Below are 19311 nucleotides of genomic sequence, written 5' to 3' on the forward strand. Positions count from 1 at the left end.
TCTCTCAAACAGGTAGGGAACGTCCAGACCATCGCAAAAAAAAGAAAAAAAAAAACCAAAAAACAGCAGCTGCAGCAAAGTGTGGTACTATTCAATTTCTTGAAGAGAGAGGCTTTTATTTCAAAATATCATATATTAATATATATATATTTATATATATATATACTTTAACTGGTATAAAGTAAATTGTAGATCCAAACTTATACTGTTGCTTGTACTTTGCAATCTCAGAAACTTTACCAAAGGAACCACTTTCTTCATTTTTTATTTTCAGCTGTCAAAATCAGGGCCATTATTTCCACCGAATCCTTTCTTTCACACAGTAAAGCCACTGTTGTTTTCTGGTAAACAGTCAAAGTGCAAATAAGAAATCCATTTGGCTTGTAAATGCTGAGATGGTTTTAAACTTTCCATACTTTGTCCTCATAAATCAGCAGGGCTTTCACTGTCTCCATGCAGACGTGGGCACTCTGTTAAGTCCTTGGGTGGATCTGCAGTGAGAAAATGGGAGTCAGTTATGCATAATGTGTTATTTTTAAAATATAGTCATTTGGAAAAGAAAGACCCAGGCTCTGTGGGGTAAAGCTGATTGATATAGTTGAGTTTGAATGCAATCCTAGAGGGGTATGTCTCTTTTAGCACTGCAGGGGTATAAAAATATGCAAGAGACAGATCCTAAGCAAGATCCTGCCTCTGCCCTGGGAGATGTTGGATGTGCATTTACCACCTAGGCTGGTGGTGCTGGACATCACAGAATCATAGAACGTCCTTGTTAGGCAGAGACACCTTCCACTATCCCAGGTTGCTCCAAGCCCTGTCCAGCCTGGCCTTGGACATTTCCAGGGATAAGGCAGCCACAGCTTCTCTGGGCAAACTATGCCGGGGCCTTACCACCCTTACAGGGAAGAATTTCTGCCTAATACCCAAAACTAAACTTACTATCAGTCAGTCTGAAGCCATTCTCCGTTGTGCTGTTCCCTAATGCCCTTGTAAAGAGCCTCTCCATCTTCCTTGTAGGATCCCTTCAAGCAAGGACGTGCCAGCACAGCTTTGGGCTGGGCTGTGCTCACCCCAGCCTTCCACCCTCTCCTTCCCAGAATGATTCCAGTGACTTCTGCTGGATGAGACATCCAGGAGCATCCAGCTTTCAGGTTTGTTTGGAACCCACTTACCCAGAGGGCAGGGTAGTGACTGGCCATAGCAGCTACTCCACCTATTCACCTCAGGTGAGATAACACACCCTGCAACAGACCAAAAGCCATCCCTCCTTGTGACTACCTCCAAAATTGATCTGAGTGTTGCACTAATGCTGCAAGAGGAAACACCAGTGACCGGGAGGTTTTTTTTTTTTTAGGATGCTGAAATAAGAACTAGTGACCAACAGCAAAAATAGCGCTCTCAAGGAGAAGTTTTTGTTTCTTTCCTGTACTGGCGCACTCAGATGAACACCACAAGGGGTTCAGCCCTTTGCCAGGCACCTGGGTCAGCAATGAAACTCACTTGAACCATGAATATGATCAGGCTTGACCATAAATCAGGGCTACAGATGATTATCTAAGCACAAGGTGATTAAGTACAGCAGTAAATATTAGAGCAAGAGATCCATACATGAGATCCAGCTGGTTCAAATTGAATGAAACTGAATCCCACCAGTTAAAACTGAAACAAATGGTTTAAACTAGATTAAACAAGTCAGAACCAGTTCAAATCAGATTAGACCAGTCAGAAAAGAATAAAAATGGTAGAAATCAGTTCAAACCAGTTCAAACCAAATCAAACCTATCAAAGCCAGTTCAAACTGTTTCAAACTGGTCAGAACCAGTTCAGATGGGTCAAAACTTGTTGAAACTGGTTAAACCTAATCAAACCAGGCTGTAACCCAAGGCACAGGCTGAGAAACTGGAGAGGGACTTTGAGCTGAGCTCCTCTGCCCATTCCCAGCTGATCAACACATTAATTTCCATGCTCCAGAATATCAGCAGCATCCAGCCTCAGATGCTGCTCTCCTATTTCCACTGGTGCCAGTAGTTGTGCTGAAAGTGGCAATGTGACCTCCAGCAGGTCCTAGTACAGCTCCAAGGGCCCCACATTTTTAAGGATAGCACTGAAAGCTCTTAAATAAAAAAAAAAAAAACAAAAAACAAAAACAAACAAAAAAAATGTGACAAGGGATTAAAAAAACATTGAAACTGCTCCAAAAAATTGAATGCCAAAATGATTTCCTTCCAGCGTTTGTCACCTGCCTGACCATCAATAGAAAACAAATCAATTTACAGAAGCTGTGAGCTTTATAACTTTGGCTTTAAAAACTTAATTAGTGAGCTATGCTAAAGGGCTAAACACAGAAATAAATGCATGAAAAGGAAGGAATGAAGAATGTACTGGTAAATACTTCACTGAGTCTGTTGTCCACCTCCTTGCGACCCTAATCAGTATTAACCACATCTGAAACCCAACCATGAAGTTATGCACTACCCTAGAAATTTATATATCCCTATTTATATCCATAATAAATAAATAAATCAATACATGTATTTATATGTATAATATTTATGCTTATATGTGATTTCCCATGGGTCTGGAAGAATGTACTAATGGGTATCTTAATCCCAAGAGTCATAAATGTGAAAGTTTTCCTTGTCAGGACAGCAGCTGCCTAACATAAATGTATTTAGTGTAAGGAAAAGTCTTCATTAAAACAGTTTACACTTTACAGCCTATGGAGACTTGCTGTAGCTTCCTGCCTAATCACCACACAGAGAACTGGGATGTTGATTCATTTGTTTCTTCTGCTTTAACTTCCTTAACTATTCAAGTTAGACACACATGGCCCAGTCTTGGAACCTGGATTGTGGTCAGGGCAGATTACACTGTAATCCCATTCTCTGCTGCTGTCTGAAATGGAAAACAAAAACAGGAAAAAAAAAAAGCCTCTTTCAGGATCTGATTGCCTCCATTATTTTATAGTCATGCTGCTAGACTTGACGCAGTGGTACAGATTCCAGCAAAGTTTCAGGGACTAAGAAGTAGAATTTTTCCTTAGAAAATGCAAGAGACAGTTGCTCAGTGCATCATGTCATGTCGCCTTTGTCAATTGGTTTCTGTAATGATATTTTAAAGCAACAAAGCAAAATTCTACTGGAAGCAGCACCATAAGGTACTCCCCTCACATGCTAATTAAAATAACTCCTGTGGGTAAATGAAGAAATATTTTTTTTAGTTATGAGCACTCACTCAGCAAGTATTTAATTCAAATGAAATACAATAATGCATACTGAATAGATTGCACCATACATCTGCATATTAATGAAGCTGCTAAATTTCTAGCAATCACTTCTGTCGCCTAAAACTAGTTTATATGATGAGGACTGGGGGAACTTTAGAGAAGGACAGCTTCACTGAAGAAAGAAAATGCAATTCCTCAATTATATAACTTGTAGACCGTCTGCAGAAGGGCTGAATTATTGTATAAGATACTTCATGTTGCTGCTTAGTTCTTCTACATCACTTTCTTTCATTTTAACTCCCCACTTTCCTCTCTGGAAAGGACATGCAGTGAGTCTGCGGTCTGAGATTTTTAAATTTCACTGCAAGGCACATTCATTAGGAAACAGCCTTCCAGTGGGGCTGCAGTGGGAAGAGATCAGCTGTGGGCATGGAGAGATTTACAGGAACAGCACCACAGAAAGAAACTGAGCCAGGGAATCCCAGTTCCCTCCCTCCTTGTTCCTTTTTCCTGGGAGGTGACAAAGAGATCATATAGATCATGGTTTTGGGGGCCACTTCCTGCTTCCTACAAAGAAAACCTCCTAAGTCAGTAGGTGTCCTGATAATTTAATGTGTTGGTGTGGCTCTGCTCCAGAAATGAGGGTTGCAATGCCAATCGTTCATCCTGGAGTATGTCCTGTGGAGGGAAAGAAAAGGGTTCAGGTGGCATGGGGATCAACTCGGGTAAAATCTCCTCCTTCAACAGAAGGCCTAGAAGACATGAAAAATTACTGGAGTTAGGATTGGAGAGAAAGGAAGAAGTCAGGAAATCACAATACTGTGCTGCACATTCCTGTGAATTAGCAGCTGGGCATGAGCATGTAGAATTTCTTATCAGACAGGGAAAAAATTATGGAAAATTCACTCTTTTTCATTTAGCAGGTTTCAAAAGCCAATTTCCAATTCACAGAAAATGAAAATCTATATATTTAAAAAAGCATTTTGAGTTGACACCCTGTAATTTTCTTGGAAAAAATCAATTGTTATATGAAAATTAGTTAATTAAAATTGTTGAATACAGGTATAGGTGGCAATTTTAAGACAATGGTTGTGAAACAGTTTCACAATGCAAAAGAAAAACTAGAATCTATTTCTGAAAAACACTTTTATTCCCAAGGTAATCTCATAGTGGGAGTTTAGGCAGCTCATTCACACCCTCTCTTTGCAGCCCTCTCTCTGCCTTTTCCTGGCACTAAAGCTGTTGTCACCTGTTGGCTTGTGTTACCTGAACCTTCAGCATCTCAAGAGTTCATCTCTAATCAGTTCATGGGTTTGGAGCTGCTCTGAAGCGAGACCAGCAGTGTAAACAGAGAGTTGAGTCCTCTACTACAAAACACTTATACAGCTGCTAATCCAGATATGGCCTGGAAGAGCCAAGGAAGGGATACAGGATGCAGCAGATCTCTCTGAGCTATCGTTCTTCCCTTTAGCCACCAGAAAAGGACTCAGTGATGTGCATTAGGGGTATTTTGGGGTGGCAATATCTGTAAGAAAGCGACCTGGCAATTCAGCAGCTCCAACCTGCTGGTTACCAAGCCTGGACCCAGCCTACCAGCCTGATCCAGCTGAATTTTCACCAAATTATGGCCAGAAGCACTGGGTGATCATGACAGTGGTCTTTAAGACTTTTACAGCAGGTATGATGATGGGAAAGCCATGGCTGAGCAGTCGTTAGTGATTCCCTCTCCTATGAAGCCCTCCTGGATGCAGACAGAAAGGAGACTTACTCTGGTGGTCTTGATTTTATTGCCAGTCGCACACATCCATCCAGAATTATCAGGCAACGTCTTACATTCCTCTCCTTCTAGGCAGGGCTCCATCTCACACCACCATTTCCCAATCACTATAGAAGCTAAAAGAGAAAAGACAATGTTCACAACTATGTTACAATGACCAAATTTAATTAAATAATATCTCAAGGGTCTAACACTGCAGTTAAAAGGCAGAGTGTCCCTTCAGCTGGAGTTTAGTTGTAAAGATTTCATATTTAATTACTTGTTTGGCATCCTCTATTGCCTAAGACAGTGCCCTGCTTGCCACAGCCTCCTCACACAGGAGATCCTGTCTGCTCCCGTGCTGTGGCTGCAGGGAATGCTGTGATGGCAGCAATTTTGTGCAGACCAAAGGACCAGCCATCCTAACAGCCCTTCTCCCTGAGTGCCAATCTGATCTTCATGGACCTGTACAAAAACAAGGCAAGTCTGAAGAGATTTTCCTCAGAATATTCTCCGGTCTTTGGGATTTCTGGTTCAGCATGCTCCACGTAAAACTATGTCTGCTTTGCTTTTAGGACCTACAGCTGGATTTTTTTTTTTTTTTTTTTTTTTTTACCACAAATCTGTCCAGAATTATTTGAACCCATGGAAACTTTTAGCTTTCCCAGTATGCCAACACAGGGAGCACCAGAAGTAGAAATAGAGGGTAAGGTAACACTGAACAGGAGCTGTTTGTTGAAATATGATTATGAATTTTATAGAAAATATATTATCTCTAAAAGTAACTTTTAATTTCCAAATATTTAACATCATAAATAATGGCAGTGTTTGGACGCAGTTGTTTGAATTCAATTGGCACATGTGTTTACAACCTTGAATGTACCTTAATGAAGTTTCTTGCCTGGGAATTGCTATCTGAATATATCCTTAACTGTATCTTAATGACATTTTTTGTCTGGGGATTTTGATAAACTTTAGCTAACCTTGCAACTGTGACGAGTGGGCTCATGAGTGGCTCTTTCTGTGGTTTGCTTTCTCTGGCAAGAATTAATTTCATGGTTGCACTCAGGAAGCCTGTCAGAGCTTTCTGCACAGTCACTCAAAGAGAGATGCTTAACCCATTCATATCCCTCATGGCTGCTTCAAGCCCTCAAAATACCTTTGAAGCAACTGCCTACCTTATATATTAATATATATACACACCAGAGGACTGCCATTCAGCTCTGGAAAATGCCCTGTTGTGCATGCATTGATTTAAGGACATTTCAGAGCTTGTAATTAAACATAAAATTGAAAAAAATAGTTCAGTTTGAGGGGCCCTACAATGATCATATGGTTCTCAGTGTTGTCTTTCCTGGTTCTTCCCCTGGTTTGTATCTGATTTTTTATCATAAAATGGATCACTTCTCCCTATATACAAGACACACAAGAAAAAGCCCTTTACACCTGTGCTGGCAAGGCAGTTTTTATGATGCTATTCACACACCTTTTTCAGAAGGGTATCATTAATGCTGCTAACAGCAGAGAAAAGAGATTTTTCTCTTTGCTATGCATGAAAAGGCATGAGGGCTGAATCTGTGTCTAACAGATTGTCCAATGGGCAAACTGAAAAACCCTATCCTGCTAAATACTGGCCTTCACAGCAATCATCAGAGCAGAGCATCCTCGGATGCGTGAGAAGAATCCTGTGACATGGAATCAAAAGTGATGATCATCTTTATTTACTAGGAGCAGTGCTGAAGCATTAAATAACCATGGAGAAGGATCCTACAGTGTGAGGTACTAACACCCACAAACCTGGACCTGGGCAGTTTACAATGTAAAACAGAGATATGAGGTGAATACAGACTGAGAGGCAGTGTGGAGAAGCAATGCTGTTCATAGAAATTGAAACGAGCTCACTACTTATTAATGCTGTTAAATACAGCCAAGTATTCAGATCTTGACCCTGAAAAATACTCAGTGCAAAGCCAGTGCTGACCCTTAATGACAACTGACTCGTGTAGTGTTGTATAGGTTTTAGCATATACATAAATATTTTTATTGATTTATGATCACGGTGCAATTGCACCCAAGTGCCCATCAGTGAGCATCCTCACCTGGGCTGAAGACCAGGCTCCTTTTATAATGGGAGAAACTAATGAAGGCAATTTGCAGATGAAAAGCTCCTCTTCCTCTCTAATATGTAAGTAGGCAAAATCCTTTGTAACTTTGAAGCACTACAAAGCTCACTCTGGTCTAGTCCTCAGCCCCATACCATGGCAGAGGTGACAAAACCCAAAGAAAATTACTTTCTTTGAATCTTGTGTTTATAGGTTTTCTCTTCTATTAAAAGCTTTTTAATCTTTAGGACCAGTTGTCTTTCTTGGGTACTGCTGATCCTTTGAGTTCTACTTGATTTCAAAACTTTACACCTCCAGCTCTGTTCAAAGAGGGAGGGAAAAGCTTTAAAATGAATCACAGTTCACAGCATTTGAGATTGGGCCCACCTGTAGGAGGAGGGAGAAACCTTCCCAGGGAAAGGATGCAGCTTCTCTCTCTTTAGGTTGTGTCACTTGGAGATGAGCTGAAGCAGTCGGGTGAGAGAGGGAATTGCTCAAATTACGATGCTCCCCATCAGGGTGGTTTTTATTCAAAAACTGCCAGACCCCGAGGAACCTGAACTTCTCAGTGACCTGAACCACTCATCCTGGGTGAGAATTGGAGATTCCTATTAATCACCAGGCAACACAGGCTGTGAGTGCTCACATCATGCTGAATTACACACCAGTAGCATTCTGGAGTGCTTCTCATTGTGTTCTTCTCATTGTCTGGGGAATACATGAAGCACAAGAGTTTCTTCATGCAAGGCTGAATTGGCTGAGACAGATCCCTCTGCCATGGGGAAAGGAAAAGGATGTGGAACAGAAGAGCCTTGACTACTCCTGCTTTGCTTGCCTTTTTTTATTTTTTTTTTCCTAGATAAAATTCTCCTTAACTTCTCTGCAGTTGTATTTAGGAAACTACTTTCACAATATGACAGAGTCTATATAGCAATAAGTATAAAGACATTATATTTAACAATGTAACAATAAGACCATCCTCACAGAGTAACAAATAACTTTAATTCATGTTTATGGAATACCCTGAAATATGAAAACAGAGCAAAGTATCATCATGCATTTTTCAACAGTTTAGAAGGAACATGCTATGTATTAAAATGTTCCAAGATTGCTTCTGCAGTTGCCATTATAAAGCCACAGCAGCTCTCTCTTTCTGCCTGTGATAAACTGCACACATTTTGTTTATATAGAAATAGAATACAAAGGAATGGAGACATTAGATTGTGGTTCCTCCTGATCTTAGGTATCATGTTACTGCAAGGAATAAGAAGCTCATTTTCAAAACCAGTATGACACTCATTGCAGGATGGGAAAGTTTTCCCTGTAAGTACAGAGCATTCTGTTTTAATCTTGTTTCCACCAGTGAAGATTGATATAAATAAAATTTAAATTGAGAACACATTTCACAGATGTCAAAAGTGAAAAAGACTTTGTCAGCTTAATGAAAAGATATCAATTTTCTTCACTTTATTCAATATAATGTGAGTCATTTTCTAAATGGATTAGATTAAAGGAAAGTTCAAACTCCCTGTGAGAGATTCTTGCGCTGATGGAGATTTTGGCAATAGCAACAGCACAGAGGTGGGTAAAATCTTGCAAGTAGTTTGTCTTTTTTTTTTTTTCTTAAAAAAAAGGATATAAACTAGAATGGAAAAAACTGTAACCCTGTGCTCACCTATTGCTTATACAACAAAATCTCAGGGAATTGAATGAGACATGCAGTTTCTCTTAGTTTATTGGAATGTCATGGGGAGCAGAATGAATTACAGGGGTGGGAACACATTTTCTGTGAGGATGAGAAAACTGGACTAAAAGAAAGTGTCATCTGAAGGGTTATGTATTTCATAAATAGACTGAGATAGCAACCACTCTGGGAGCTGTAGAGAAGTAATCTGATAAATTAAAGAATACAAATCTGAAACAAAAGATTTCAGGTTGAATATTGCTGTCTGGGAGAAATACAGGATGTTTCCTACGGGGAGTCCAAACTATCAAACCCTCTGCTTTTAATTCAATCTTACTCAATTTTAGAAGTATCAATCTAATGCTCCTGCAGTGCAATGCTTCACAGACTTTGATAACAGACCTCTCATAGCTCTGGGAAAATGGACATTTCTCTTGTTTAAAATACAAGCACAGTGCAATCAGTCTGGCAAGTGGTGTCTCATATCTCTAATTGCCTCAAATTCAGTCTTGCTGAGTTAATTTAATATTTTTTAATTGTAGTAAACATTAAAAAGACATCAGCATACTAAACTACTTTTTTTTTTTAATGCTCTGATCTTTGCGGTATTCTCCAGATTTTTTTTTGGAAATGTTTTATTGTTTCACTGGCTGAATTGAAAGCATTGAGGATTTAAAAGTTTTTTTTTTTCCATTCAGAATTCCTGATTCTCCATTGCAAAATATTCAGCAGCTAGAGTAAGGTATTTTTAAGAGAGTACTGCATGTCTGAACAGCGTGGTGGGCTGCACCATGAAATATGAGAGAGCATTTTAAATGCAAAGAATCATGAACAATTTCCTTTTGAGATCCACATAAACCAGCAAAAAAGGGTCCTAATTCGACAGCATGGGAAGACTTACCAGTGAAAAACCACTTACATTGCCATTTCCTAGCAGCTACCATACTGTTAGGTGAATTAGGAGAAATGACATAAACACGTTGTGTCCTTCCCTCGTAGCAATGTGACCAATAGAGGTGGTGGTGGCTAATGGCCTGAGAAGCAGAAACTCCCAAGCCTTGTTTAATGCCAGCTCTACTTCTCACTTTCTCTATTACTACAGGTAAATCATCTCCTTGCTATACCAGTTTGCCATTTGCAGTTTTATTTACTTAGAGGATGAGTTATTCTTGCTGTGTTTCCCTGCTGCCCTCTGTCTCTTCTGCCCCGCCGAACTTTAACACTGAATTGCAGGGGTTTGGGACTGACATTTTTTCTCCAATTGTACAACTTGAAGAATGGGTTTCTCAGGTACTATGAAAATAAATTATAATATTAAAGTCGTGTGAAGTGCTGCCAGAAGGTCCTTAAGCACATTGCTGCCTTTGAGCTGAATGGAGATGGCCCATTAAAGAACAGATTTCACAGATAAAAGCTTAGATTTTGCCAAGGAATTTCTTGCTGTTCAGATTGGGAGCATCAATTGCTACAGCTTTGTCATTTTTCCATATCCCTTTCTTTGTACCTCTGGAAACAGCTGCTGCTAAGACATGTGGCTGAGGGATTCCACAGCTGAGGACTCCTCATGGGTAGCAGCCTCATGGTGAGTGAATGTGCATCCTCACTTCCTTGAGCCCATTGCCAGTGACAGTACCCAGGTCCTCTGGGCACCAGTAAAGTGCCCAGTTGTTCAGAGTAAAACACTGATTTGTTAGCTGGGCACACAAAGCACCCAGGGTTTAAGGAGAGCTGTAGAATTTGCATAACCATTTTCTGAATTGGGAAGATCTCAGAAGCCACGACAAGGAAAAGAAATCAAAACGTTTCTTAGCCACTCACAGTTCAACTTGCGAGATCTTTTCAAAGTCTTGGATTTTAGGAAGTACAAAAATGAAGCCAGCAAGAAGCTGTCAGGCTGGGAGGCCCCTTGTGGCACTCCTTCAGGAGATGCCAGCAGGTCCCAGGCCAGTTGTGCTGGCAGCTGGCTCCCAGCCCTGTTCTTATTTGATAATCCTGTACTCAAAAAGTGTGGTAGGCTTCTTTAAGCTGTAATTATTCCACATTCCACTGAACTCAGACATGACTAAAGCTTGACACTTTTTCTCTGAAAGTCATGGATCATAGTTGATATTCTAACAGAGCCCTCAGCACGTTATCTATCAGGAAACTTGATTTCTGCAAAGGAAAGGCAAAGCAAGCCTCGACAAAACAGATTTTTGCAGATATCTGTGGCAGAGAGAAAGGACATGAAATGATAAAATAAATCATGTGTGATTAACTTGTCTCCCCAAAAGTCCATAGTGTACTCTATGACCTTCCAGAGTGCTAGAACACAGTCGAATTTTTTTTCTTGGAATTTCCTGAATTCTTGCACAGCAACATATATCCAAGGCAAGCATCAAGCCACCAACTTTATTTATAGTTTTACATGTATGAGTTTATTGGTGGCTGACATAACCTCTCTGCAAAGAGAATGGGGCTTTGAGAGCAACCTGCTGGAACAAAAACGAGTGTTAATGAGGCTGATGAGAACATGAAATCCAACATTCAGGGAGCTGATGTGAATGCAGGTGACTGAGGACCCCCTCCCAACCTGTCTGGGGCTCTTTTGGAGGTTAGGGAGACACACTGCTGCTATTTATCACTGAAGTTTGGAACTGAATCCACCCTTTCCTGCAGAATAAGGCTGAGAGCAGGCTGCTAAAATATTTGTGCAATGAAGCAATGTTATTTAAGCCTTCTTTGAATGGCTTCAGATAACCTAGTGAGAACTTAATATTATTGTTATATATTTAATGAAATGCCACTGAAATGCAACATATTTATACATATTTGGAAAGACAATAGGAAACTACTTATAAATATTCACAGACATGTTTCAGACCAGAGCTGAGGACTGGTGTGCCATCAAAGAATTGTATTTCCATGCAATGGTAATTTTTCAGGAAAAATAATTCCTTAATAAGGTAAATGAGTGAGTTGAAATGCAGAGGGAGAAGTTCCAGGCTGTGAGATGAAGATTAGAAAAACACAGAGGTTTGTGGGTGGCCTTGCAGTGCTATTCCTCCAGGGGTTTCTGGGACCCTAAATCATACATACACATATATATATATCTATATGTATATATATATATATATGTAAACCAACAATCTGTGTTTAGTATGTAATCCAACAGTTACTGGAGAAACAGGGGAAAAAAAACCTTCAGGTTTTGCAGGCTTCAGACCAAATCTGGTGCCTGTAAAAGCTGCCATTTGCTCAAGCCTGAGTTCCTGTGCTGTGGGTATTGGGTTTGGGATGTGGAAAGGAAAAGCTGCAAAATGGGCTGGGAAGGGTGAAAATCTATTGTGAAATTTTGACTGAACGAGGTGCCAGAATCACAGCCTAGCAGCCAAACACTCTATGAAAGAACACTGGAAATGAATAAATTATATAAGTGCAATGCATTCAGAAGACATAACAAAGCATGCATAATATATTGGAGGGTTATCAGTTATGAAATTAAATTCTGGTGTACCACTTGGGTATAAATTGTGTGGTGTTTCTCTCATTACCAGATAAACTCTTGTTAACAGAGAAGATTCCTGTAAATAAATATACCTAGAAAATTCTTACATTGAATCTACAAAAAAATTAATAGGCTATTATGTGATTATGTGTCATTAGTCAATGAAAAACACTGTTTTTTTGGTTTTTCTTTTTTTGCTGTATGCTTTTCCAGTGAAAAATGATTTTTGCTTTGGCTTTCTTTTTGAAATGCAAGTCCTTATATTGTCCCTCTCTTCGTCTGTGAAAAATACTAAGTTCTCTGTGCTTTAAAGACCTGTGGCTGGAACTCCAAACTCAGAAAATGCTGAACTATGAGGCTGAGATTCCAAGTGTCTCTGCAATAGTGGGGGCTATTATAATATAATTATAATATTATTATAATAGATGGGTGCCTGCTGCAGAAGAAAGCAAGGGAGGGCAGGAAAAGTGGCAGAAGAACAGAAAACATGAAAGGACCTGAGCAGTGAAAAGGTGACAGAGAGCAGATTTAGATTAGATATTGAGAAGAAATTCTTCCCTGCAAGGGTGCTGAGCCCTGGCACAGGGTCCCAGAGCAGCTGTGGCTGCCCCTGGATCTCTGGAATGTCCAAAGCCAGGTTGGACATTGGGGCTGGGAGCAGCCTGGGACACTGAAAGGTGTCCCTGCCATGGCAGGGATGGGACAGGATGGGCTTTAAGGTCCCTTCCAACCCAAACCGTGCTGTGATTCTATGCTTCTATATTTCTCCTAAAATCTGGATATCAAGGAGTTTTTGGGAAAAGAGACTGCTAAGGGGTGTGAAGTACATGAAGCCATCTGCTGTTCTCCCCTTAAAAAAAGACAGAAAGAGGATAATAATCAGACCTGCAAATTCCTGGAGCAAAATCCCAGGGAAGGGTGGGAGCAGCCCTTTGCTGGTTTCTGTACCCACCACATAATTTCAGTGCAGCTACAGAAATGTGTTCATTCAGACCTCCATCAACCCAATCCCACCCTGCACGGGGCCAGGCTCTCATTGCAGGCACGATTCCATGTGAAAGGACAACCTTTATTGCTCTAATGATGGCACTCTGAACTTGCACGTGGGGTTTGCTGCTTTATGCACAGTGGTACCAAAAGGCAGAGCCTGCAAATCTCTTGAGGAGGTAGTTTGCAATTATCTCTGCTGGGAAAAGACAATAAGGTCCAAATTCTCTTCCATGGACTGGCAGTTGCTGTGGTATAAATAACACACCTTTAGAGCACTCATCTCTCCACAGTCCAGAAGAGCACACTTTAAAATCTGTGTGGAGGAAGTTGTTTCCAAAGGTCAAGTTAAATGAGCACTACACAAGGTAATTACTGATTTATTAGAAGTGTTGTATTCATTCAGCTATCTTTGTTCTGTGATGTAAGACAAGCCTAATTTTGTTTCAAAGATTAAAGGAACATTTGTTTTTTGTAAACAAATCCCTAGCTGCTATTACAAATTACATCATGCATAATCTTGACATGATAGCTTGGGAGATATTTCAGTGCAACAATGCCAGTGCAATTGGAACAAGAACTGTGAGACTGAACAAAAATTGATGAATTGAGCACACGATATTTTGTATTTCATATCATAGCTTAATTACTGCTTCAATATGCATGGAATAAGAGAAGTAACTCAATTATAAAAGCTTATCAGCAAGACTTACAAACAGTGAAATTCATGTGTGGATATTAAACTGACCTTAACTGACAAGCTTTCCTTTGAAATTATGTTTTTCTTCAGTGCTCATAATGTGTATTTACTCTGAGACCTTTTACAGAGCTGAGAAGTATTTTAATGGGCACTTGAAATTTCATGGCCACGCTGCTATTGGCACAGCTCATGTCTTTTTGCCTCTGTTCAATTTAACTCTGAGTTGTATTAAAGATCAAAAATTCACTACCATACACAGTGATGTTTTTCCACTCAATTTTTTTTTACCTTGGAAGAGGCCTGGATTTCACTTCTTCTAGGTAACTCTTTGCTACTAATAATTTATACAATGACCTTACCCTGTTTTCTTTAGAGTGAATAATGCTGAATTTATACAAAGATCATTGTTTCCATTGTAATGCATAGGATGTTCTCTTGAAAAAGTAAGAAGGTGGAAGGAGCTGTGAGCCTCAGACTCCAGGTACTCCAGGAATTTTGTGCCCACTCTGCTCAGGTGATTCTCAGCTATGAAGGTGTAAACTCTGTTCTCCTCACTACAAAAGGGAGTTTGTTTTTCACAAACATCTGTCCTTGTTCTACTTGATCTCATTAATGCTCATTCAAAATGAATGTAAGAGGAGCCTGAATGTGCCCAGCACAAACTCTTTACCATAATCAGCATGAATCAGTGGAAAAGGTTTTGCAGAATGCGTTCAGCTCTGCCAGTTGCAAAATGTGTGCAAGCAGGAGCCCTCCAAAGACAAATAGCTAAACAAAGATACTGGGAACTGCTGTAGTTACCAGAACACCAAAGAGAAAGCTTTAGATGAAATTTTATGGTTTTTTATTTTTTTTATTATTTTTACAATACTCCCCTCCTCCATAATTTTAAAGTACTTTGAAAGAGAACAAGACTGAGATAACTGTGTTTTCTTTCTAAATATTTATCTTCAAAAATACCCGATCAAACAGGAAAGATAGTTGCCTAGTGAGCCCCCTAATTCTGGGCATTATGTTGCAGTCCTTAGACTTCATATTTCTGATTTTCTGCTTTATTAGTGATCATCAGTAGTAGAGAAGGTAGATGAACAAGAGAAGCAGGTCAGTGGAAAAGTGCTGGGGAAGCTGTAAAGACTGGCTGTGTGCAACTGATATGAGCTGTCATTGCTTGGAGAGCTGAGTGCATCTCTAAAGTGCTCTGGGGTTTTATCAGCCATCACCTCAGGTCACACCCTGAAGCTTTACATCCTGGCCCATCCTGCATGACCACAAACTGACTTTACCAAATTGTCACAGGATCCATGTGCCCACCTCACAAGGCTCCTCAAACACAGGACAATTGAGAAAGAAGCACAAGGTGAAGGGGTTCATCACCAGACATTTCTTTCTATTTAATCCATTTAATTATCCATTACCCAAATTCTGCAGAAGCACTCTTGTCCTGACTGGCACCTGCCATTTATAATGTGCAATGTCCTTGACAGCCAGACATCACCATGTGCACAGAGAATGGGACCCAAAACATTGGAATGTCCACTAAGTGACTCTCACCCATCAACACTGCAATACTGAGAGCTCCAATAGGAAGCTGTTTTCCACCCAGAAAAGAATTTCCAGAAAAGTTTAACCAGATAAAGTTTTTGTTATCCTGTTGCTGATATTTTTAATGTAATTTTTGTCCCCATTTCATTTCATATAAGAAATCCCTTTGCACTGCTCAGGCTGATCTGCCACAGACTCTCAGGGCTGCCATTCTTTCCAGCACCACTCAGAATATCTGACTTCCCATTCCATCAATCGATCTGTGTGAGTGATTTCTCCTTTCACTTGCTTCAGGCCTCTCCTTAGCACCAGTCCTTCCCCTTCTGTCAGTAATTCAGGCTCCACATCTGTGATCCCAAAGCTGAGGCTGGAAACTGATGGCTCCCTCACAAGACACTGAGCACAGCTACAGGATGGTCCCATACTCGGTTGTGTCACGTTTAGTACAAACACTCCAAGATACAAATCTTGTTCTCTCACTTTGACCTTTAGGTGCTGATTTTTGTGGTTCTTTTGCTGCTGCTTAGACAAATTTCTCCTGTCCCAGATCTTGTGATGACAGGCAGCTAAAAAGGCTTTCTCACAAAAGTTCTTTAATTTAGTTTTCAATGAAGGTGGAATATAATAAATTATTATGAGCGCCTTTTGCATGGGCTTCCTCAAATATTTATGAACTCATTTAAATAATTAATACAGGAGTTTTAATAAACTGTTTATATTCACAAAAGGAATGTAATTTGCAGAAAGGACAGTTCAGGTGCAAGGAAACATGGGTAGACCACATGAATTAAAAATAATAGCTTGCATCAAAAGTTTATATGACCTTTTTACAAGTTGCCTAAGGTTCTGTTCCTGGGGTGAAGAAATGCTTCTATTGATCTGGATAAGCTGTGCACTACATAGGCTATTTTAGGGAGGGAAAAAGAACAATTTTCTATTTACTTGGGGATTGTCAAGATCCAAGTTTAGCCAAAGAAACAAAATATATTACGTTAAGTATGCCAGCTTAAGTCTCCTTTCCACCCCCTCCCTTTTTTTTTTTTTTTTTTTGAGAAGTTGTTGCTACACACTATTTTCAAGAAAGAGAAACAAGGTTTTTATCCATTGGAACATATTTGCATTTATCACTACAGCAGACCATTATTTAATCAAGCATAAGCTATCAAAACCAGCCAGTGATCATCCAAATATGGATGATAACAATAAAATCCTATTAACAAAAGCAATTACCTCATAGGAACACAGCCAGTTAGAGCTTTCCCAGCCTGCCTGGGCACCACTGCTTTCCTCTCTCCACCTCTGGAGCTGACTTGAGCACACAGCTCTTATAGGATGGCAGATTCCAGTCACTGAGTGTTGAGGGGGAGAAACTCTCTCTCCATCTGTTTTCTCCCTAGATCCTTTTCCATTGGGATGTGGGTGTTTAGCTCATGCTGAGCTGAGCAGGTATCCTGGCATGGCAGGGCTGTAAGGCTGCAGGGAAAAACTTCCCTGCCTTCTCTTCCTGAGAAAGCAGCCTGGACCTGACACTTGACTTCTGCCTCATGACCTTATAGCACAAAAAAAAAAAAAAAAAAAAAATTGCATTCCATCCTCTAGCTGATAAGTAATTGCTGTCGCTGGCCCCAGGCAGGTCTGTCAATCCATGTGTGGGAAAGGCTGCCTTTCATCCTGTATAATTTATCCTCCTCAAGGTCACCTTTAAACTTTGCATGAAGCACCTGAGTAAGCAGCTGGACACAGCTCTTTCTGAAGCAGCTCCTCCTATTCTGGCTCTCCCTTATTCCAGCTACCATCCCTTTGAAACACCAACTACTCTCACTGCTCCAGGAAGCACCAACTCAAAGTCATATGAACACAAACTTTCCACACAGAAATAGGAGGAGCAAAGGAGGCAGACTTTCCACCCCCCCCCAACCTCATCTATGTAAGCACTAAAAACCCCCAACATCATCACATTTAGAAAGGCAATCACAGCTATTTCAAATACCAAACAAACCCAAGCTTATCTTGTAACTTCTTCTGCTATCTTAAAACTCAGGGGTGCTATGTTCTGCAAAGAGCTCCTCTTTGCATAAAGCACCAACAATCTCCAGCTCCAGCCCTGGAGAGAGCACTGGCAACTAAACCAAGGCAGATAGCAGGGAAGGAGAGCAAAGTATGCAAATTTAACTGGGCACACTGCAATCACTAATTCATAGCAGAACTGATCACAGCATTTCACGCTTATCCCATGTAATTCAGTCACAGCAGTATTCATTCTACTGTTAATTTTAATAGAATAATTACCTTTATAAAGAAGAAAGGAACTACTGTTAGAGGGTCAGATCCTCAGGTGGGGAAGATATGGTGATTTATGCTAGCTTGATGAATTTTGTAATCTTCCTTTCCCCTTCCTTTGAAAGGAATTCAGTAACTGACTAGTTGCCAGACTTACCAAGATAATCTATGCTAAATGAAGCAAAATAGGAAGAAATGGGGAAGCAAAGAGGTACAAACACTTAATGGTAAAATTTACATATCTGCATTTGAATGTTTATGTGTGTGCCTGCCTGGCAGACACACACACGTGCCTGAACAGCCAATTCCCAGCTCATTCCCAATGCTGTCTGGCAGCAGGAACAGTTCCCATAGTGACACACAATGCTGAATTTATAATGTTTTGTGTCCAGATTCTGCTCTGCAAAATGGCTAAGAGGTTGGGATTCCAAAAACATGCTGTTTGGATATTAGCAGACAGAAGGGTTTAGAGTATGAGCTGTATTAAAGACCTACCAAAAACTGAGCAGGGAGCTATATTATTATCTCAAGAGCCTAGAGAGAAAAATGCCAGAAATCACTTAAAAATTTTGCTCTTGGTCACCAGAAAGTTTCGATAGAAATATTTTTTAACCTGCAGCTGCCATAGTTCATGTATTTTTGAGAATAAGCTTAGAGCTCAATCCCCTGCCACTCGCTGCCCTCACAACAAATCTGTTTTTCCTCCTGTTTTCCTGGCATTTTTGTTTCCTTGTCCTTTTTCTTCATTCTCCTGGCTCATAGGAGCAGATCTGCCTTTGGTCTGGAATGGTGTGTCAGAGAGGAGGCAGAAGAAGTTAGAACTTGCCACCAGGAGCTGCTGGGCAGCTTCTGCATCTGCCTCTGGCCATTAAGCATCTTCTGCTGCTGTAATTTGGATACTTCAAGGTGCTGCATTATATTATAATGAATTGCTTTGTGAATTACTACTGAGATTAATTGAATTTATGGCTCCATCCTGGAGTATGTGCCCTCTTGTTGTGATTAAGATAATGCATTGCTTGAAACAGAAGTTAAAATACATGTCAATTTTGGCAGTCAGCAGTGCTGTCATTGAAGCTTTTTACCTCAAAAAAAAAATCAAGATAATTGTTTCCTTTCTTTCTGCTAGGGATTTAAATTCAAGTATTTTATTTCAAGGTTCTGTTTAAATTGAAACTACTTCAGCATTATATGCAAAGAGAAACCAATCTCAGAGGGGGAAAAAAGAAGAACCAAATATAGATTAAAAAGCTGCCTCTCCAAAGGTTTTGAAATATGAGAAGCCTGGCTCTGCATGTAAGATTAATGACAGCTACGTGTGTGATGAATAGTTCAGCTCAAATCAGGGGAAAGTTTTACCCTAAGTATCCTCTGCTCCAAATGTTGAAACCCTGATATTGCCCAGCCCTGCAGCAGGAGCCCTGATTGTCCTGCTCTGCACAGGCAAGTGAGCAACAGAAAGAAATAATACCTATGCTTATAATCAAGCCACATCACCTCATGACAAAAACATAATTTCTCTCCTTGGATATCTCTTTTTTCATTAT

General features: G+C 40.2%; 1 protein-coding gene across 1 annotated transcript in view; it reads right to left on the reverse strand.

Annotated features, from left to right (window-relative positions):
- Positions 1-473: 473 nt before the first annotated feature.
- Positions 474-19311, reverse strand: part of TAFA1 (TAFA chemokine like family member 1) — a 204111-nt gene continuing 185273 nt past the window's right edge. Inside the window, exons 3-4 of the mRNA XM_062500691.1 lie at positions 4995-5119; positions 474-491 (exon numbers count right to left, since the gene is read on the reverse strand). Of these exons, the coding sequence (XP_062356675.1) occupies positions 474-491; positions 4995-5119 (143 nt within the window). The remainder of the gene's footprint in view (positions 492-4994; positions 5120-19311) is intronic.

The sequence above is a fragment of the Cinclus cinclus genome, chromosome 12 (assembly GCF_963662255.1).
Source record: "Cinclus cinclus chromosome 12, bCinCin1.1, whole genome shotgun sequence".
NCBI classification, from domain to species: domain Eukaryota; kingdom Metazoa; phylum Chordata; class Aves; order Passeriformes; family Cinclidae; genus Cinclus; species Cinclus cinclus.